This window comes from Haliotis asinina, chromosome 14 (genome assembly GCF_037392515.1).
Source record: "Haliotis asinina isolate JCU_RB_2024 chromosome 14, JCU_Hal_asi_v2, whole genome shotgun sequence".
Lineage (NCBI taxonomy): Eukaryota > Metazoa > Mollusca > Gastropoda > Lepetellida > Haliotidae > Haliotis > Haliotis asinina.
In genome coordinates, this window is record NC_090293.1 from 9,686,646 (window position 1) to 9,709,931 (window position 23,286).

At 39.3% G+C, this 23,286-nt stretch overlaps 2 protein-coding genes across 2 annotated transcripts in view; both read right to left on the reverse strand.

Moving 5' to 3' along the window:
* Nucleotides 1-12,817, reverse strand: part of LOC137262087 (SCO-spondin-like) — a 40,694-nt gene extending 27,877 nt beyond the window's left edge. The window contains exons 1-10 of the mRNA XM_067799869.1: nucleotides 12,638-12,817; nucleotides 10,081-10,192; nucleotides 9,589-9,777; nucleotides 5,293-5,484; nucleotides 4,652-4,843; nucleotides 3,992-4,183; nucleotides 3,338-3,529; nucleotides 2,697-2,888; nucleotides 2,037-2,228; nucleotides 1,390-1,581 (exon numbers count right to left, since the gene is read on the reverse strand). Coding sequence (XP_067655970.1) covers nucleotides 1,390-1,581; nucleotides 2,037-2,228; nucleotides 2,697-2,888; nucleotides 3,338-3,529; nucleotides 3,992-4,183; nucleotides 4,652-4,843; nucleotides 5,293-5,484; nucleotides 9,589-9,777; nucleotides 10,081-10,192; nucleotides 12,638-12,817 — 1,825 coding nt within the window. The remainder of the gene's footprint in view (nucleotides 1-1,389; nucleotides 1,582-2,036; nucleotides 2,229-2,696; nucleotides 2,889-3,337; nucleotides 3,530-3,991; nucleotides 4,184-4,651; nucleotides 4,844-5,292; nucleotides 5,485-9,588; nucleotides 9,778-10,080; nucleotides 10,193-12,637) is intronic.
* Nucleotides 12,818-13,137: 320 nt separating this feature from the next.
* On the reverse strand, nucleotides 13,138-15,755 carry LOC137262089 (coadhesin-like). The gene is made up of 5 exons (XM_067799870.1): nucleotides 15,680-15,755; nucleotides 15,088-15,294; nucleotides 14,562-14,759; nucleotides 13,608-13,811; nucleotides 13,138-13,217 (listed from the first exon to the last, which is right to left on the reverse strand). The coding sequence occupies exons 1-5, from the start codon at nucleotides 15,753-15,755 to the stop codon at nucleotides 13,138-13,140; spliced, it is 765 nt and encodes a 254-aa protein (XP_067655971.1).
* Nucleotides 15,756-23,286: the final 7,531 nt, after the last annotated feature.

The following is a 23,286-nucleotide window of genomic DNA, read 5'->3' on the forward strand; positions in this document are numbered from 1 at the left end:
TCAAACATATGACATATTAGTGTAAACTATCAGCAAGTGCAAAGTTACTGTTTCAAAACCTAAACCAGATGTGTTAGTACATGCATACTTGGACATTCTGTATGGTTGCAACTTCTGTTTTCACTCTCTTCACTGGGGCCTGCACAATCGACTCCACCAAACTGTGGAGGTGGTTCGGTGCAGCTCCGATTTCTAGAAACTACTTTCTGGGCTTCACGTCCACATGTGACTGGGCAATCGGGGTTATCCCATTCACTCCATTCAGTAAAACCACCGTCAACTGCAAAATACAATTACAAGCAACCCTGTAACTTGTGTCAATAAATTGATGGTCAAAGATTTCCTTTACCTCAGGGAGCCTCAGAGCCCTTACATGCATTTCAGACACAATGCTCAGTCATTACACAATGTTTGGTGGACAGAGCTTAGTCTTGGAGAGTGCAGATGGTCACTATTCCTGATAATACGCACAAAAGCCAACCTGGTCTGACGAAGCAAGTATTATGTTTACAGTCAGTATATACCACCTAAAGGCACATCTGACTTATCTGTAGAAGCTAGTAATGTTTTTGCAGTTGCATCATGATAAGACCCACTTGGACCTTAGTGGACAATTCAACTGCGATTAGATTATTTTTAGTTGTAAATACAGTCTAAGACGTCGAACAAATGACATATTAGTGTAAACTATCAGCAAGTGCAAAACCTAAACCAGATGTGTTAGTACATGCATACTTGGACATTCTGTATGGTTGCAACTTCTGTTTTCACTCTCTTCACTGGGGCCTGCACAATCGACTCCACCAAACTGTGGAGGTGGTTCGGTGCAGCTCCGATTTCTAGAAACTACTTTCTGGGCTTCACGTCCACATGTGACTGGGCAATCGGGGTTATCCCATTCACTCCATTCAGTAAAACCACCGTCAACTGCAAAATACAAGCAACCCTGTAACTTGCGTCAATAAATTGATGGTCAAAGACTTCCTTTACCTCGGGGAGCCTCCAACCTCTTACATGCATTTCAGACACAATGCTCAGTCATTACACAATGTTTGGTGGACAGAGCTTAGTCTTGGAGAGTGCAGATGGTCACTATTCCTGATAATACGCACAAAAGCCAACCTGGTCTGACGAAGCAAGTATTATGTTTACAGTCAGTATATACCACCTATAGGCACATCTGACTTATCTGTAGAAGCTAGTAATGTGTTTCCAGTTGTATCACGATAAGACCCACTTGGACCTTAGTGGACAATACAACTGCGATTAGATTAGTTTCTTTGCAACTACACTCTAACACGTCAAACATATGACATATTAGTGTAAACTATCAGCAAGTGCAAAGTTACTGTTTCAAAACCTAAACCAGATGTGTTAGTACATGCATACTTGGACATTCTGTATGGTTGCAACTTCTGTTTTCACTCTCTTCACTGGGGCCTGCACAATCGACTCCACCAAACTGTGGAGGTGGTTCGGTGCAGCTCCGATTTCTAGAAACTACTTTCTGGGCTTCACGTCCACATGTGACTGGGCAATCGGGGTTATCCCATTCACTCCATTCAGTAAAACCACCGTCAACTGCAAAATACAATTACAAGCAACCCTGTAACTTGTGTCAATAAATTGATGGTCAAAGATTTCCTTTACCTCAGGGAGCCTCAGAGCCCTTACATGCATTTCAGACACAATCCTCAGTCATTACACAATGTTTGGTGGACAGAGCTTAGTCTTGGAGAGTGCAGATGGTCACTATTCCTGATAATACGCACAAAAGCCAACCTGGTCTGACGAAGCAAGTATTATGTTTACAGTCAGTATATACCACCTAAAGGCACATCTGACTTATCTGTAGAAGCTAGTAATGTTTTTGCAGTTGCATCATGATAAGACCCACTTGGACCTTAGTGGACAATTCAACTGCGATTAGATTATTTTTAGTTGTAAATACAGTCTAAGACGTCGAACAAATGACATATTAGTGTAAACTATCAGCAAGTGCAAAACCTAAACCAGATGTGTTAGTACATGCATACTTGGACATTCTGTATGGTTGCAACTTCTGTTTTCACTCTCTTCACTGGGGCCTGCACAATCGACTCCACCAAACTGTGGAGGTGGTTCGGTGCAGCTCCGATTTCTAGAAACTACTTTCTGGGCTTCACGTCCACATGTGACTGGGCAATCGGGGTTATCCCATTCACTCCATTCAGTAAAACCACCGTCAACTGCAAAATACAATTACAAGCAACCCTGTAACTTGTGTCAATAAATTAATGGTCAAAGATTTCCTATATCTCGGGGAGCCTCGGAGCCCTTACATGCATTTCAGACACAATGCTCAGTCATTACACAATGTTTGGTGGACAGAGCTTAGTCTTGGAGAGTGCAGATGGTCACTATTCCTGATAATACGCACAAAAGCCAACCTGGTCTGACGAAGCAAGTATTATGTTTACAGTCAGTATATACCACCTAAAGGCACATCTGACTTATCTGTAGAAGCTAGTAATGTGTTTCCAGTTGTATCACGATAAGACCCACTTGGACCTTAGTGGACAATACAACTGCGATTAGATTAGTTTCTTTGCAACTACACTCTAACACGTCAAACATATGACATATTAGTGTAAACTATCAGCAAGTGCAAAGTTACTGTTTCAAAACCTAAACCAAATGTGTTAGTACATGCATACTTGGACATTCTGTATGGTTGCAACTTCTGTTTTCACTCTCTTCACTGGGGCCTGCACAATCGACTCCACCAAACTGTGGAGGTGGTTCGGTGCAGCTCCGATTTCTAGAAACTATTTTCTGGGCTTCACGTCCACATGTGACTGGGCAATCGGGGTTATCCCATTCACTCCATTCAGTAAAACCACCGTCAACTGCAAAATACAAGCAACCCTGTATCTTGCGTCAGTAAATTAATGGTCAAAGATTTCCTTTACCTCGGGGAGCCACCGACCTCTTACATGCATTTCAGACACAATGCTCAGTCATTACACAATGTTTGGTGGACAGAGCTTAGTCTTGGAGAGTGCAGATGGTCACTATTCCTGATAATACGCACAAAAGCCAACCTGGTCTGACGAAGCAAGTATTATGTTTACAGTCAGTATATACCACCTATAGGCACATCTGACTTATCTGTAGAAGCTAGTAATGTGTCTGCAGTTGCATCATGATAAGACCCACTTGCACCTTAGTGGACAATTCAACTGCGATTAGATTATTTTTATTTCCAAATACAGTCTAAAACGTCAAACAAATCACATATTATTGTAAACTATCAGCAAGTGCAAAACCTACACCAGATGTGTTAGTACATGCATACTTGGACACTCTGTATGGTTGCAACTTCTGTTTTCACTCTCTTCACTGGGGCCTGCACAATCGACTCCACCAAACTGTGGAGGTGGTTCGGTGCAGCTCCGATTTCTAGAAACTACTTTCTGGGCTTCACGTCCACATGTGACTGGGCAATCGGGGTTATCCCATTCACTCCATTCAGTAAAACCACCGTCAACTGCAAAATACAAGCAACCCTGTAACTTGTGTCAATAAATTAATGGTCAAAGATTTCCTTTACCTCGGGGAGCCTCCGACCTCTTACATGCATTTCAGACACAATGCTCAGTCATTACACAATGTTTGGTGGACAGAGCTTAGTCTTGGAGAGTGCAGATGGTCACTATTCCTGATAATACGCACAAAAGCCAACCTGGTCTGACGAAGCAAGTATTATGTTTACAGTCAGTATATACCACCTATAGGCACATCTGACTTATCTGTAGAAGCTAGTAATGTGTCTGCAGTTGTATCACGATAAGACCCACTTGGACCTTAGTGGACAATTCAACTGCGATTAGATTATTTTCTTTGCAACTACACTCTAACACGTCAAACATATGACATATTAGTGTAAACTATCAGCAAGTGCAAAGTTACTGTTTCAAAACCTAAACCAAATGTGTTAGTACATGCATACTTGGACATTCTGTATGGTTGCAACTTCTGTTTTCACTCTCTTCACTGGGGCCTGCACAATCGACTCCACCAAACTGTGGAGGTGGTTCGGTGCAGCTCCGATTTCTAGAAACTACTTTCTGGGCTTCACGTCCACATGTGACTGGGCAATCGGGGTTATCCCATTCACTCCATTCAGTAAAACCACCGTCAACTGCAAAATACAATTACAAGCAACCCTGTAACTTGTGTCAATAAATTAATGGTCAAAGATTTCCTATATCTCGGGGAGCCTCGGAGCCCTTACATGCATTTCAGACACAATGCTCAGTCATTACACAATGTTTGGTGGACAGAGCTTAGTCTTGGAGAGTGCAGATGATCACTATTCCTGATAATACGCACAAAAGCCAACCTGGTCTGACGAAGCAAGTATTATGTTTACAGTCAGTATATACCACCTAAAGGCACATCTGACTTATCTGTAGAAGCTAGTAATGTGTTTCCAGTTGTATCACGATAAGACCCACTTGGACCTTAGTGGACAATACAACTGCGATTAGATTAGTTTCTTTGCAACTACACTCTAACACGTCAAACATATGACATATTAGTGTAAACTATCAGCAAGTGCAAAGTTACTGTTTCAAAACCTAAACCAAATGTGTTAGTACATGCATACTTGGACATTCTGTATGGTTGCAACTTCTGTTTTCACTCTCTTCACTGGGGCCTGCACAATCGACTCCACCAAACTGTGCAGGTGGTTCGGTGCAGCTCCGATTTCTAGAAACTATTTTCTGGGCTTCACGTCCACATGTGACTGGGCAATCGGGGTTATCCCATTCACTCCATTCAGTAAAACCACCGTCAACTGCAAAATACAAGCAACCCTGTATCTTGCGTCAGTAAATTAATGGTCAAAGATTTCCTTTACCTCGGGGAGCCTCCGACCTCTTACATGCATTTCAGACACAATGCTCAGTCATTACACAATGTTTGGTGGACAGAGCTTAGTCTTGGAGAGTGCAGATGGTCACTATTCCTGATAATACGCACAAAAGCCAACCTGGTCTGACGAAGCAAGTATTATGTTTACAGTCAGTATATACCACCTATAGGCACATCTGACTTATCTGTAGAAGCTAGTAATGTGTCTGCAGTTGCATCATGATAAGACCCACTTGGACCTTAGTGGACAATTCAACTGCGATTAGATTATTTTTATTTCCAAATACAGTCTAAAACGTCAAACAAATCACATATTATTGTAAACTATCAGCAAGTGCAAAACCTACACCAGATGTGTTAGTACATGCATACTTGGACATTCTGTATGGTTGCAACTTCTGTTTTCACTCTCTTCACTGGGGCCTGCACAATCGACTCCACCAAACTGTGGAGGTGGTTCGGTGCAGCTCCGATTTCTAGAAACTACTTTCTGGGCTTCACGTCCACATGTGACTGGGCAATCGGGGTTATCCCATTCACTCCATTCAGTAAAACCACCGTCAACTGCAAAATACAAGCAACCCTGTAACTTGTGTCAATAAATTAATGGTCAAAGATTTCCTTTACCTCGGGGAGCCTCCGACCTCTTACATGCATTTCAGACACAATGCTCAGTCATTACACAATGTTTGGTGGACAGAGCTTAGTCTTGGAGAGTGCAGATGGTCACAATTCCTGATAATACGCACAAAAGCCAACCTGGTCTGACGAAGCAAGTATTATGTTTACAGTCAGTATATACCACCTAAAGGCACATCTGACTTATCTGTAGAAGCTAGTAATGTGTCTGCAGTTGTATCATGATAAGACCCACTTGGACCTTAGTGGACAATTCAACTGCGATTAGAGTATTTGCTTTGCAACTACACTCTAACACGTCAAACATATGACATATTAGTGTAAACTATCAGCAAGTGCAAAGTTACTGTTCCAAAACCTACACCAAATGTGTTAGTACATGCATACTTGGACATTCTGTATGGTTGCAACTTCTGTTTTCACTCTCTTCACTGGGGCCTGCACAATCGACTCCACCAAACTGTGGAGGTGGTTCGGTGCAGCTCCGATTTCTAGAAACTACTTTCTGGGCTTCACGTCCACATGTGACTGGGCAATCGGGGTTATCCCATTCACTCCATTCAGTAAAACCACCGTCAACTGCAAAATACAAGCAACCCTGTAACTTGTGTCAATAAATTGATGGTCAAAGATTTCCTTTACCTTGGAGGGTCTCTTGCTTTTTACATGCATTTCAGACACAATGCTCAGTCATTACACAATGTTGGTGGACAGAGCTTAGTCTTGGAGAGTGCAGATGGTTGTTATTCTGATAATACGCACAAAAGCTCATGATCTGACAAAGCAACCATAATGTTTACGTATTTGTGTGAATAATTTATGAGTAATACCACACGTGTAGGAGTTTATATTTTGTTTGCAGCAATATTGAGATAAGACTCTGCTCTGATAAGTTGAGTTGATAGAGAGAGATTGTTCATATCCTTTAAAAATCAACCCGGAGCTTATCGATACATGACTTTAGTTAAACATACAGCACATTTACAGATAGGACAACGTCATTCATAGTTGATTACTGATATGTAAAGAAGTCAGACATCAAACATCAGAGTATGATGAAACATTCACAAAGAGATAGCGTCACTTACACACGGCTTTTCTCCATTAAAATACAGACTCAAGATATGATTTCAAATGAAAGAGGGTTCTGCAAATTTTATGTGGACGTTTATCATTACAATATGATATGTGTCTCAGACGAAGGATTGTGTGAACTGTGTATCTACACCTTGGAGTGTTAACAACATTTGTCATCATCTAACATTTGAAAATTTAAATAGGTTTCAACATCAAGTAGATTAATCAGAGATGAAAAACCTATTTCGGAGAGGTAACAATTTTTCACAGTGGTGTGTCACATGGTTGCCATAATTATAAGAGTGCTTGTTATAAATCAAACATTATTTTGAGACGTTTTTTCGTGATGAAACTTTTAAACATAATTTCAAAGTGCTGTGTGTTCAGGGTATAAAAATGCTAAGTTGAAACCTACGTGATGTGTCAGTAATGTATGAGCTCGCATACAACGAGATTGTCCTGTATTTAGTGAGAGATTGTCACAACTAGTGGTGCATAAAGAGCCAAAGAACTGCAGTTTACTTTAGTCAATGTAGCCAATCATTGTCCACAACCCTAAGTTTGCAATAGTGGATTCAGACGTAGATCTCTTATCTAGTCGCTCAATAGTGTGGGCAAAGTACCCCTGTGTTTCTTCTAGCAAGCAAAGTTGCTTCCCTTTAATGTTGAACAATAGTTCACGGACATAAAATGGTTTTCATGGTCATTCTTTGCCATATTTGAACACTGGTACCTGCGTGTAAGTCAGTATCGTTCAGCCCCAAATATGTAAGTGAATTAAGACTCTGTGTTGCTTTCTGACAACACTTTTCTAGATTTACATGATAAATCCTCAGCTAGTAGTATACCACCGTAAGTAGTGGAATCAGCTGATGCAAGGTTTTCATTGCCAAGATTATAGTTTACAGTTTTAGCCTTACCTTTACTATTATTAAAATGATTACTGTGCTTTTATCAGGATTATATGTTTACGTCATTTATTGGCATATGTATGTACAGTACTGAGAGCCATTTGAAGTCCCTTCGGTAAAGTACTCATAAGTGTTGTGTCGTCAGCAAGCAATATAGTTGGAAAACGCAGACTATATACACTTACTAGCCTGTCTCAGAGAAGAAATCAAATCATTAATAAACACTAAGAAAAAGCATGACTCTGCCTTGGACAGCAGCTTGCTTTACAGGATACCTGTCAGGGTTTTCACTCTTATATCTTGCAAAAACATATTAACTATTTGTATAACTGTAGTGCAGTAGTTTCCTGATGCTTCCCTGGATGCCCAGTTGATGTAACTTTAAAATAAACCACCGTACCATGTTTTCTCAAATGTTTTTTCGCTCTCTAAAAATGCAGCATATACTGTAGAGTTTCTCTCAATGTAATATCGGATAGTTTCGATAAGAAAAACGTTCTTTTCAAAATCCGAATTGGAGTATATCAGGGAAATAAGGGTTATTTTCCGGTAATTTAGTATCTAAGCGTTTAAGTAATGGCTTCTCAAAAACGTTTCCAAGACATGACGTCAGAGTAATTTCCCCTATAGTTTCAGAGATCGGATTCTTCCTTTTTACCTTTATAGATTGGAATGTCCATACCGAGTCTATAGGTGAAGGGAACACAGCGATATTAATCATTTTGTTTAGAAGGTCACAGTGTTGTGTAATGAGACACTGTCCCCATGGATCATGTGCTCATTTATTGTATTATCTGGGCCTGGAGATTTGTTCTTACAGCGCGATTTGATATCCTGTACCTCGTTGTCTGTGAAATCTCTTTCCAGTTCTTCATCAATCAAATAATCATCTAGTGCCTTAATACCCTGACATATTTTATGTTCAAATTCTTCATAAACCATGGGTGATCAGTGTGGCTGAGCTAAGTCTGAGTTATATCTACCCCATAGTCTACATAAACCAGCAGGTGTTGACTCATTTTCATTATCATAGTTCAGAGTGGTTAGAACAGCATGTTCTGGATCCTTGTTTTCTGACAGTTTCGTAAAAGGTATTGATATCAGGCTTCATGTTCAATTTCAGGAAACATTCCATGCTTTTTGGATCTTTTTAGATTTTCGATGTAGACGTCAAAAATTTGAATTTACAGTTTTATATGATAATAAAACATCCGATTCCTCACCTCTGGGCTTACCGCTGTTAACCCATGCTCTCCCGGAAATCGCACACGGCAGTGGGCTTTATATAAACCATTCGGTCCGTTTCCAGTGTGGCTTTAAATAAGGCCTCAACGTACTTTGTGGAATAAATGTACTGCTGGCCTGTAAAAGCCCGTTGCTAATAATCTGACAATGGTTTTCTAATTCACAATGGTCAGTTGCAGTTTGTGTGCTAAAGCCATTTAAAAAGTGAGATATTTTGCTACTTCATACTCAAACATATTTAAGTTATCCTGGTTTGCTTTGTTCCATTTTGGGACTGTGGGCTTTTTATGCAAATCGTCACGACGTAGAACGTGTTCTGCGGGGGACATAAGACAAGGAAAGTAATCCGATACTGAGTAAGGGCATGAGTCTATTACTTCACAGTTTGTAACATGGCCCTGGACCCAAGTTGAAACAAGAAAATAATCAATTAGGCTTTGCGTGACGTTATCTTTGGATCGACATATATATCCGGGTCCATCAGATCGTTAAGACCGTCTCATGTTATTGAGATGCTTGACCCGAGTACACAAATGGTGTTTAAATATATCTGCATTGAGATCACCCACGATAACAGTAGTACCAAGCTGGCATGGGTTATCACAAATGTCCAAATCCCATTGAGAGCATCACAGTAAGCACAGTGTAGTGCATTTGTCGACGGCAGTCTACACACAACAGGGAAAATCTTTATATACAAAACGCGACTTTCAAACGTCTGTCTACTGAGATATCTGTCACGTTTGAATCCCATTATGGCCTTTGCATTGTATCACGCAAGTGTATGCGAACATACCTGGACAATGACTAACGTTACAGGATCTGACCATTGTCTGCTGCACTGGTTCAATACAGAATGATCCACCATAGGCAGGAACAGGATTGTCGCATGGTCTCAGCCTTAATGATATGCCTGTGACATTTTCCCCACATGTCGGACACCGCGGGGAATCCCATTCTCCCCATTCTGAAACTCCACCATCAACTGTGAAAAGCAAATAATTATGGTTACAATGAGTTGTCTACAAAAGATTAGCTGGCTATATGCATAGCCGAAATTATCAACGTTAACAGGCTATATACCATTGTTACAGTATTATCTGTAACTATATGGGCCAATAGAATCAACTCTGCTGACAGTAAATGTATATGTTAATACAAGTGTTTATAAGCAACGGGGAAAGAACACAGTAGAAAGATCTTTCGTATGTTTTATGTTCGTCTTTGGCACATTGGCTATACAAGTTGAACAGTAAAAACTTCTGTTTACAAATAGATGATACAGCACCTGGACATGGAGACAGATTCTTGCATATCGCAGTTCTCTCCTGAGAAGTGGAACCGTCACATGGCAGACCACCGTTGAATGGAGGGGGACTGTCGCATGCCCTACTTCTCTTCTGTAAAGTTTCCACATTGATTCCACAAGTCTTTGGGCAGGAAATCTCTGTCCATTCGCTCCACTCACTGAAGCTGCCATTGACGACTTGACCTAAGATGAAGCAATTGATAATAAATTGCAAAATACAAAATACGTCCTTTGAAATCAGCCTTTACAAATTAGTATATCACGGTGCCAGTTTAAAAGATTGACAACTTCTACTTTTGCAGGTTTGAATAAACAAATATGAGCAATTCACTACGATTGCCGTTATGTCTGAACATGCTGTCAGTGTGTGACAACATCTAACCTTTTGGTTAGTGGAAAGATCTTTTACTTGACACAAAGTCTATAAACAATACTTTTCTTTTCTTTCCGGACAAACGCTACGGTACACTGAAACATTGTTAGAAACCAAACAGGCAACAGAAAGGTAAATCAGTTTCATAACTGCCGCCATTGCTACACCTAATATAGTGCATAAGTGTATAGGTATCTTTCCGCATCCGTCACCGCCTGAAACTGTTGTCAGACCGGTCGCCGTGTTACATTCTGCAGAAGTGTTTCTCTCTCGCACAAAGACTTTGGTGAGTTTGCTATATTATATTTTGTGACCCATTGACTTAGATTTTGTCTCACTTGTATTGTATTTGAAATCGGTATTGTGAAATTGACTTGTGACTTTGTATAACGTGCTCTCTTTGCTAAATAATACAAAAGTTGAACGTTTTAGACGTGTCGTTTTTTTCCGTTCATAGGGTCGCAGACTGACCAGCATGGAGCCTCCCAACAGCTCGTTGACGTTCTTCAATTGTTAGACGTGGCATCAAAATGAAAAATTCAGTTTGTTTACCAGTTCAACTTCACTGTGCTTAATCAGTTTAAACAAACACGCACCACTTGACCTCATGAATGTGTGTTTGCACGTGAATTCACATTTTGTTCGTTTTTCTAGGCTACAAAGTTAAGGAACGCTTGTGACTTTACAATTTCAGGAAGTTAAAGGATTCACAATGTTTACTTTTACTAGATATACTGTTTGATGTATTCCAATTTTTCATTGTTTGCTCAGTATATAATGACCATACATATTTTTTTATGTCGAACTATACAATCTATGACATTTTGTATTTCGAAATATACAAATTTGTATTGAATTGTACTAAACGTTAGATACAAGTCAGCTGTTAATGTATTACCTGGACATGGGGAAATGTGACATAACGCCGTCTTTTGTTCATAATAGGAACCTTCACAATCCTTGCCATCATTTCGTGGTGCAGGGTTGTCACAACGTCTGTATCTATTAAGCGTTAATCTAATGTTGACTCCACATGTGTTGGGGCATGGATCAGGAGTCCAAGAACCCCATTCGCTGTACCCACCATCAACCACTTCGTCTTAAAGATAATACATCATATGTTATAAAAGCCAAAAAGAGACAATCGAACAAGGAATATTATGAAACAGGAACATTATATCTGTGAAATATATACAAAGAGTTCTCTCACATATAGCACGGTAATACGCTGAGGGGTGTAACTTGCAATAACTGGAGCATTAGTCAGATATACTGTGGCCCAACATGCACAATTGCTATGAGACAATTTTGGGTAGGGTAGGGTCCATGCAGTTAAGTCGCCATGGCCCTTCAGTTGTTGGGGATCTACAGCCAGTATTTATATTGTATTGTCCAAATAGTGCCATTAGGTTTAACTTCCCATACCAGTTTTAATTGTACTCATGATATTTTAGTTGTTTTACTGTCCTTCGTCGTCAGGGTTTCATACTAAACATAAATTCCATGCCAAAGTCAAATATGTTATCGTCACGATATGGCTGAATGTGAGTGGGTTAAGTTTAACATCTCATTGGGTATGAAAACAAGGTAATCAATTAAAACTATCTTTAGCCAATAGACCGTAAAACTAATTAGACTGTGACAGTGTATTTTCAAACTAGAAAAAAATCTAAACTATTTTAACTTTAGCGGACGATGCACTATATCAACTGGCTATAGACTGCCAACAACTGAGGTTAGACATGGCTGAAATATTGTCGTGGTGACGTTTAATATATACTCACTCATTCACTCACTTACTAGTTTTATATTAATATCTGCGATCATAGAGTTGTCTTACTGTCCTTCGATGAGAAATACTTCTAATTTCCCATTACCTATTGTTCACCTATAATTTGATTTAGTCACGATATTGCTGAAATATTGCCGATGAAACTATACATTGTAACTCCCTCTCCCCATCCCTCTGACAGTAAATGATGAAACATTTTCATATGCACTTGTCCATTTGTAGATGCTGTTTGCATTTTGTACGACCCTCAAAATATATAAACCCCTTGTCAGACAGAGTGTCCATTCATAAACTGTTCATAGGAAGTTTTCGTATTTGAATAGATAATGCACATGGAACACAAGTACAGTTCATAATGAGTGTTACATTACCTGGACACGGAGATAAGTTACACGGTTTGTATGTTGATTCAAAATTTGTCCCATTGCATGGAAGTCCACCATTTTGTGGCGCAGGGCTGTCACATGACCTGTTTCTCCAGACGTTAACGGTGACCCCGACTCCACAGGTCTTTGTGCACGGCTCTCCGGCCCACTGGCTCCATTCTCCATACCCACCATCAACTATGTCCTCTGTAAAATATGCGTCAAGCTCATATAACAAAGAATCATTTTACAAAAATACATTTGCTAACGTTACAATGATGTATGTAAAAAAGGTCCATAGGTACAATAAATTCATAGCCTTGTAATAATGAATTTCTTTAATGACACCTTGATATTCTTGTGGAGGCCTTGGACTTGATAGGGAAAAATACTCTCAAATAAATGCTGTAGACAATAATTCGAACTGTTGCTTAATGAGATTGTCTGCCATTTCTAACATATTGTTGTAAGTTCTGTTGTGCACAAAATATATTTGTTCCAAAAACTTATTTGGTGTAAGCGATGGAGAGGCCATTGACACCATAGGTTATCTGCTTACATAATCCAAGTGCCCACACCGACAACACTAAACACAGAATAGAGTGGAAGCTGTCCAAACCGGCATATGTCCAATCCGGCAAGTCAACACCGGCATAAAGTGTCAGTTCCACCCTTGTACATTTGTCACCAGCTCCTCAATCCAGAAAGCTGCATAAACCGGACCATTTCTTCAGTCCCGATGAGTGGCGGTTTAGACAACTTCCGCTGAATGTCTCTTTGTGTAAGTTAACCATACGAATATACTGTATATAACAAGGGTTTGTGTTATGAATGAACATGTATTATCTTTAGGAAAAGATACTATAGGTTTCAGTATGTATGGGTGTGACGTGTTTTAATCTGTTCGATTTTATGAACACTGCACAAGGTTGTTATCATTGGTTAGTTTCAAAATGAGAATAATACACCAACGTACCTGGACATGGCGCAACCCCCTCACAGTCGATTTGTCGTGCTTCAACAGACGGTCCTTCACATGGCAATCCACCATTTCGAGGAGCAGGGTTATCACATGACCTGTTTCTCCTCAGTACAGTCTGAACCTTGACTCCGCAGGTGTCTACGCATAGATCCTGCACCCACGAGCTCCACTCACCATAGGTGCCATTGACTATATCGTCTATAACGACATTATATCTTATATGCTAGTGCTTGCAACATATTAACGTTCAGTTTTTTAAACAAAAACTAAGAAACGTACGAATTAATTTTATATCTCGGTTTTTGTAGGGTACTATGAGTACCATTCGTCTTTTAAGTGTATAAATATAATTCCATTTATTCAAATATGTTTCCGCCTAAACTATGAGCACCATAATCTTCTTAACTGCATGGAGTGAACACTTTATATCATTAACAGAACGGCATATCCAATACATACTACCAGTATTATAGTTTCACATAAGTACGATGAACATAGCAGGGCCTAGGGTTTACATTAAATACAGCGAGCCATCCAAAATGGATTATGAGAGACTATGTAAAACGAAATTACGGAAGATTACATAAAATAACAATATATTGCTTATCACATAGTGCATTAAAAGTGCATACGATAATCAAATAAACATACATTGTAAGAGTATTTGTTAAAAATGAATTATATAGAGGCATTTGAAACCCACAATTCAGATATACCATAAAGATACAGACATAAGATGCTTCAAAAGATACTATTAAGATGCTATTAAGTGCGTCACTTAAGGTCATCTCAAGGATTCTTTAGTTTGTTTACATATGTCCCATTTCTCAGTGGAGCTATATAACTGCTCAAAAGATGTTAAGAACACTATTCTTCGCCCTGAATGTAATGTATTTCAATACGATCTGCCATGAAGCACCATTTTGGAAATATTTTCTCATTAATTACCTGGACATGGGGGTATTTCGCATGGACTTGTCTTTTCTTCAGAGTGAGAACCCTGGCAGTTGAGGCCACCGTTTTGAGGTTTAGGACTGTCACATGTCCTATTTCGTCTCAGTACATATCTCACATTGACCCCACAGCTTGTAGGACATTCGCCCAGCCACTCAGTCCATTCACCATAAGAACCATTAATTGGGGTACCTTAAACATATTTAAGGTATTGAGTAATCTACATGCCAAGTATCTGTTCTAATTTACTGTTATGTAAAGATGGGTGTGATATTCAGTTTATGTATCTCCCATTTATAATGGAAGAAATATGAAAACAACAAAATAAAAAGTGATATATTTTAAATGCAGACTATGAAATCAATCCGGATGTGTTCAACTGTCGACAAGATAAACAAAAAACATTTAGAGGCCACATTACAACTCATTTGAGGAACTATACTTCAGACACAAACACATATAAACGAAAAATAATTGATGTGTCACACAGGGACTGAGTGTATTGGGTCATATCACCTACCACAAGACTTTGGTATTTGGTCACAGGGTACTCGTGACGTTTCCTGCTGCGGAATTCCTTGCTCCTTACATGTCTTCCCATTGCCCTGGCGTAATGGGTTGTCACACCCCCTCAGTCTCGTCCTTGTGCCATTCACATTAACTCCACATGTTTGATCACAAATGACTTCACTCCATTCCTGCCATTCGGAGACACCACCATCGACATCTGAGGATACAACATGGACATGACAGACAATTAGAAATCCATACTGGTGTTGTGTTACTTGCTGAATGGCGTACATCAGCCTGAGATTCATAAAGTGATGTTTGAAATCACATCCCTTATCTTCTCAAAATCACCAAACTGATCATCCTAAGGAAGAGACGACTGGTAGCATTAGAGCGATGTAAGAGGTGATATAACATAGGCGATATTGTAACCTTCCACCATGTAGTGTTAAATTCTATGAGTTTTCGGGAGTGATTGAGATGGGTTTCACGCCGCTTTTAACACCGGTCAATATTCTAGCAGTATCGGGACGGGGGACACCAGAAATGGGCTTCTCACATTGTACTCTATGATATTTATGGCATAGACTGTCGGCTCCCACGAAGAGCCACCTCCTCGTGGTGGGTGCTCCGTGGTGGGTGGGGAGCTCGGATGATGAACCATATCTCACTAACCATGGCTTATGAAATACCACTCCAAAAAACAAAATTTCCACCTGAAAATGACCCTGTTGATACTGACCACAGACCGTCTGCATCGATTGAATATTGAACGCGTTTCGTTGTGATTGAGACTCCTGACAAAACACCGTTAAAGCTGAACCCCTTTGCTGTATCCAAGGGTATTCAAGGTATTGCAGGGGATGTGAAAAACATTAGACGCTTACGTTCGGGTGCGCCGTTAGTTGAGTGCGCGAAAAAAACAACAATCAACTAACCTGATGAACATGAAATCTTTCGTGGGCATTCCGGCCACGGTCTCTGCTCACAAGACCTTAAACACTAGTAAAGGTATCATCAGAGATCGTGATCGATTGTTTGCTGATATGTCCGAAATTGACATAGCATCAGAAATGAAAGATCAAGATGTGCTGTATGTAAAGCGCTTTTCAACCCGAAAAAAAGCAATGAAACATTCCAAACAAATACATATCTGTTTACTTTCTCATGTCCAAATGCTCCCAAGTCAGTGAAGGCAGGCTATTGTAACATACAAGTTGATACGTACATCCCCAACCCGCCCAGGTGTTTTAAATGTCAGACATATGGACACGGTGTAAATACTTGCCCATTGCCTGTTGTGTGTGCTCACTGGGGTGAGAAAAGACACACAACAGTACAGAGATTTCAAAAAATACACCAACTGCACAGGCGACCATTCGTCATTTTCTAAACAGTGTCCTATTTGGAAAGAACAAATGGAGATAAACAGAATAAAGTTTACTCAAAATATCTCTTTTTCTGAGGCCAAAAAAATGGTAAAGAGGTCTGATCTTCCAGAAAGTTATGCTACAGTAGCAAAACCATCATCGGAGTCTACCTCTAAAATAACAAAATCATCCACAGGCTGCCAGACTACCTTGACTTGGGTAAATTGCGATTCTTCATAGCTTTTGTACCTTGCTATGTCATCTCAGACTGAGGAATCACTTTCTAGTACCTCAAAGTCTTCTTCTGATCACAAATCATCATCATCATCATCATCATCATCTCAGTCACACTCAAAGTCTCAGTCGACAGCGGCTGGTCAACGAACCGTGAAAAATAAACCTAAGCCTAAGCCTGATGCTTCAAAACAAAAAAGTGGCAGAGCTCCTAAAGGGTCACAATATTAAATTCAATTGTTCAATAAATATGGGTCTCTTGAAGACATGGACGTTTCTGAAAACGTCCATTCTAGGGCACATAGCTTGTCGCCCTCCAAAAGAGTGCGGGGTAGACCCCCAATAAATCCCCCAAAAGATAGTTTATTCCAATAACATTGTACAGTGGAACTGCAGAGGATTGAGGACTAATTTACATGAATTACAGCTATTAGTTCAAGATTTTACACCTTCAGCGTTATGTCTCCAAGAGACATATTTAAAACAAACAGATACATTTGACCTTCGTCATTTTAATGCATATCATTGTTTTTTACCTCCGGGTGATAGGGCCACTGGCGGATCACCCATTGTAGTCAGACAATACGTTATTGTCCACTTGTTCCACTTATTACTAACATGCAGGCTGTTGCAGTGATAATTACTTTACATGTAGCGTTTACGCTATGCTCTCTCTAAACTTCGATGTTTGCCAAAACCGATCTTCAAGCTCTATGTGACCAACTCCCGAACCCTGTATTATAATGGGACATTTAAATGGACACAACCCACTCTGTGGTAGTGTAAATACAAACACTAAAGGTAAATTGCTGGAGGACTTTTGTTCTGACAATGATTTATGTATCTATAATGATGGTTCCAGCACATATTTACACCCTGGTACAGGCACTTATTCTGCTCTCGACTTGTCACTCGCAAATTCAGAAGTACTTAATGAATGATGACCTCTGTGGAAGTGACCATTTTCCTACTATATTAAAAGCTGTTACTCCATCTGATGTTCCTCCATCATCAAGGCGGTATTTTAAAAGGCTAACTGGGCTTTACATGAAATTAAATTCCATAGCTGATGAGAGTATACCAATGTCCTCTGCAGTTCCACATATTCGAAAACCATGGTTCAACGATGACTGCAAACAACCTAGGAAGGCAAGGAAAAAAGCAGAACATTATTTCCGTCGAAAACGTGGTGATTAAAAAACAACACGCTGTGTCTATCTTTTTTTATCTTGTGAAGGCATATGACACAACCTGGAAATATAGAAATTTTGAGAGATTTACATGATTTCGGTTTGCGAGGTCGTTTGCCTGAATTCATAGCCACATTTTTAAGTAACAGACAATTTCAAGTCCGTGTGGGTTCTACCCAAGGCAGTATTTTGTCAGTCACACTTTTTAGCATAAAGATAAATAGTGTATCAAAAGTTTTAAACGATTCAATTGATGGGTCAATATTTGTGGATGATTTTAATATTTCTTCTCGTGGGAAAATATGCATACTATTGAACGGCAACTGCAGCTGTGTTTAAACAAAATAAATAGATGGTGTCTTGAATATGGCTTCAAACTGTCTAAATCACAAACCAATTGTATACATTTCTGCCGTAAATATAAACCTCATAAAGACCCAAAACTATTTCTAAGTGGCACCCCTATCAAAGTTGTCAAGGAGGCTAAGTTCTTGGGACTCATTTTTTATTCATATTTGACCTTTTTGCCCCATATTAAATCCCTAAAAGCCAAATGCTTGAAGGCACTCGATTTATTAAAGGTTGTTTCTAATTCAAAGAGGGGAGGGAATCAAACTACCCTCCTTCACTTATATAGATCACTCGTCCGCTCAAAACGTGATTATGGCTCCATGGTATAAGGTGGAGCCCGCAAAGCAACCTGACACTATTAGATTCTGTCCATCACCAAGGTCGAAGACTTTGTCTTGGTTCCTTCAGAACTTCACCTATTGACAGTCTCTACGTTGAGGCCGATGAACCATCTCCTATACAACGTCGTATTAAATTATCCTTACAATACATTACTAAATTACACTCTAATGAATCTAACCCTGCATATAACTGTGTGTTCAATCCCCTTTATGAGGATTTGTACGACAAGAAGTCTTCTCTTGTTCCACCTTTTGGGCAGAGAATTAAACCCTTTCTTTCTTCAGCCGGCATTCAGCTGGAAAACATAGCTCCCTCCCGTTTTATTTCTTCTCCTCCGTGGCAGATGGTTAGGCCACGCGTTGACCTAACATTAACTACATTTAAAAATCAGAAACGAATGAATTACAGAATAAACAAGAATATAATCAACTGAAACATCAATATAGCAATTATTTACAGATGGGTCCAAGGACGGTGGCGCAGTGGCTTGTGCCACTGTCATTGGATCCAGAACAATATCTTCTAGATTACCAGATAATAGTTCTATTTTTACAACAAAAGAATATATTCAAAGACACCCTAAACGTAAACAATATATAACCTATTCAGACTCTCATTCTTGTCTTCAGGTGATTAAACAATTATCATGTAAACATCCACTTTTATTTGACATTATTAAATTGTATAATAATCTTGCTACTGGCCAATGCGACATCGTCTTCTGTTGGTTACCCAGCCGTGTAGGCATTTCTGGTAATACAATGGCCGATCTTGCTGCCAAGGCAGCACTCAACAAATCCTTGACTCCACTTCTTATTCCATACTCTGATTACAATGCGAGCATTAGAACTTATATACGTGATCTGATGCAAAAGAACTGGGACACCCAAGTAGGTGTAAATGAATTGAATTAAACCATATATTGGTTACACCTACTTGGGCTGTCAGTCCAGATTTGAAGAGGTTATTTTACAACGATGTTGTATTGGCCATACTAGATATACTCATGCATACCTTTTAAAAGGTGAGGATCCACCATTTTGTATCCCTTGTAATGAGAGAGTCATATTCTGCTTGACTGTGTTGAATTCTCCATCACAAGGGATAAGTATTTTACAGTTAAAACTAATTAAGGATCTTTTTACCACCGTTAATTCTCATTTAATTATTGTTTTTGTTTTTAAAGAAATTGATTTTTGGTTGAATTTTGAACAGTATTATCTGTAAATAGATGTCTTTTTAATGATTGGCAGTTCGGATTAGTAACTTGAATTGTTGGTGGCTGTACCCTCAAAGGGGGTTGAAGTATTGTAAAATTATTGTGCTCCTGAAAGGGTACGTAAGTCCAAAAACATTCACAGTAAATTTAAGTCTACCATTCATTGTAGTATTCGTGTTATTTTAATTTTGGCTAACTTTTCGTACAGTCGCCAACAGCTGAAGAAATGGTGTAAATCCAACTAGGGTCCATGTAGGTAGCAAAGGTACTGTAAGTCCCCATGGTCCCTAGTGTGATGATCTACATTCTCTTGTTGGCGATCTATAGTCTGTTTTTATATTGTATTGTCTAAACAGTGATATTAGTATTCTATAGCTAGTTGTTTTACTGTCCTTTCTTGACAGATTTTACCAAGTGCACATATTTCATTTAACTGTTCTCGTCACGATATGGCTGAGATATCGCCGATGTGACGTTAAATTTTAACTCACTCACTCATAGACTGCCTTCATTCTCTCGTGTATATGCTGTTTATAACACAGCCAGATCGTTGTCTGTATCTAATGCGTATGTTGTTTACAAAACAACCTTACTGACAACATTTACTGTCCTCGTTCTCTGTTGTACATGCAGTTCATGACAAAGTAAGCCCTTCCTCATTCTCCAGTGTCTATCCTATGGAATACTGTAATGGACATTCTCGTGATCTCGACCTTTTGGAAGCAAGCCTAAAAAGTCAAAAGTGCGAGAATGCGAGATCGCGAGAACGCGAGATTTCGCATTCTCGCGATCTCGCATTCTTGTGATTTTGGTACAGAGCACGTTGATTAATTTCTGAAAAACATGGAAGACGGGTGGAATATTAAACCATGTTGTATTTGTTACATTTTTTTTGCAGGTGAGCTTTTTTAGGTACCTGTATAAATTACTGTTCTACGATTCGATTCACATACATCATGCATCTTCGATAGCGCTAAGTTTGTGGAGTATTTCACCAAGCAAAGAAAGTATGATGTAATAGGGATGAATTAAGTGGTTATATATAGTGTACACAAATAAATAAATAATACGCATATATTATCTTATATCAGGATATAGTGATCTCGTAGACCACGGATGCTTTATGTATTTAAGCTGCAAATAGTTGTCATCTGCCTCTTTTCCTTTAGTTTCATTTACAATTCTGTGTCACAGTTAGGTCAGACTCAAAGGTTAGTTGCTATGCAGTTTAATTGTGACACACATAGTCAATTAAACCCTAATATTAAACAATGCACAAAGTACAATACACAAACTTGTATGAATCATTTTGAATCATTCATGGTTAAGTTGTTTTCTGTTTAGTCAATATGCTGGCTAGTAGTTCATGTTTGCTATCTGGTTTCTTTCTGTATCTTCAAAGATTGATATATCTCACCTATCATGTATATTTCATGTACTTGACACAGGTTACATTTGATCAGTGTGTTGTACATATATGCGTTTAATGCATGCGTTGACTGTGATGTTGCTGGATATGCAGACCCACTCTCGTGTCACTCACACGTTATAGGTTTCTTTGTACAATATCTTTCGTGTTACCCCCAGGTTCTGTACACAATATCTCTAGTCCATTTCATTATTATACTATGTATTATTATAAATATTTATGCTAACTCTCGTTTTGTATATCACTGTAAACCTGTGATAAAGTAAGTCATCTGTGCTATATTTCGGCGCTTAATCACTGTACATGCACCTTTATGCATTATGATAATGCATTTACGATGATGGTGATTATGATGACAAGTTCATTAGATGTGATGCTACGTTATGCATATTGTGTATATTTGTGTTATAACAGATAGCCTTCTTCCACCCCGATATGGAACATTCATGTCATTCATAACCCGTAGTCTGCGTTAATAAAGCATTGGACTCACTGTGTCATGGACGTTACAGAAAACAAATATTAGCGACACAAATGTATTTCTATTTCTTGGAGCCAGGAGACAAAGAGCTGTGTAAGTCAGGATGTTTTGTAGTCAGGCGGGAGCGGAAGACAAATTAGTATTTTGGGCCGAATGTAGTTAATATGGTGTCGAATAAACACCAGGCAAGCACATTTTAGCAGCCTGCTACACACTACTAGCCTAGACTAAGGCTTTGTCTGTGAATATATAATTTTGATTGTGACAAATAGATTGGTATAAAATGAAAAGGAGTTCAAGGGAGACCAGACCTGAACCTGACCTGATGAAATCTATACCTGCTTCACTTAGGGCTTAAGCCTTGCAGTGAGGGCTAGGCAGTAGGGACAACATTGTGTTTAGGGACTGTGAGACAGACTAATGTTAGCTTTACATGAAATTACATCACGTAGAAAATCGCAGGTCAGTGATTATTTCTATAGTTGACAGTGTAGCTGCGAATAGTCACGAATTGATGCGGCTTTAACCAATAGTTTATCACTCACTGACGTTAACCTTTTTCCAGATTCTGCACACTTTAGTGTTTCCGCTTATATTTGACATCCATGTTCACTCTTTCGTTTATTAAATTATATCGAAAATGTTCAGAATTTTGAAGTACATAAGAAATTATAACATCAGGAGCGGGCTTACATACACTACAAAGGATTTTCAAGCATTGTCATAAATTTGTTAAATGCTACTTGGTCAGTGAAAAGCGTGAATGAAGCATGACCACAACGCTACTAACATGCGCATGCGCCTTGACCTAGGGAAAATGCGCATGCGCAACGCCAACGTCTAAAACGCGAGCTCGCGAGATCGCGAGATCGCGAGATCGCGAAAACGCGACAAAATGAAATGTTGCATTCTCGCGATTTCGTGTTTTTGTGGGCTTATTTGACAAGTCGAGTTTGCGAGATTGCGAGATTTGACAGCATGTACAAATGTCGCATTCTCGTGTTATCGACTTTCGACAGAAACGTGCTCTGTACCAAAAACACGAGAATGCGAGAACGCGAGATGTTGGCCAAATCTCGCGTTCTCGCGATCTCGCATTCTCGCAATTTTGGCTTTTTAGGCTTGCTTCCAAAGGTCGAGAACGCGGAAATGCGAGATCGCGAGAATGTCCCTTACAGTATTCCATACTATCCTGTTTATAACACAGCCAGCATGTCTTCGTTCTTTCATTTATGTGCCGTTTCAAAATGTACTGCCCTCGTTATGTAGTGCATATGTTGCATAATACAGTAAGCCGTGTTCGTTCCCTCGTGTATGTGTTGCATGCATAACGGTAAGACTGACCTCGTTTTCTAGTGTATATATTCTATGTAACACAGTCAGACAGTCCTTGTTCTCTCGTACATATGCTGTTTACAGCACAGACTTCCCTCGTTCCCTGGTGTATATATTTGATATATAACAGTAAGACTGACCTCGTTCTCTAGTGTACTTGTTGCATATATAACAGTAAGCGTATCATTCTCTAGTGTATATGCTGTTTACAACACATTTTTTCCAGAATTTAGTTCATGTTATGTGTAACACCTTAAG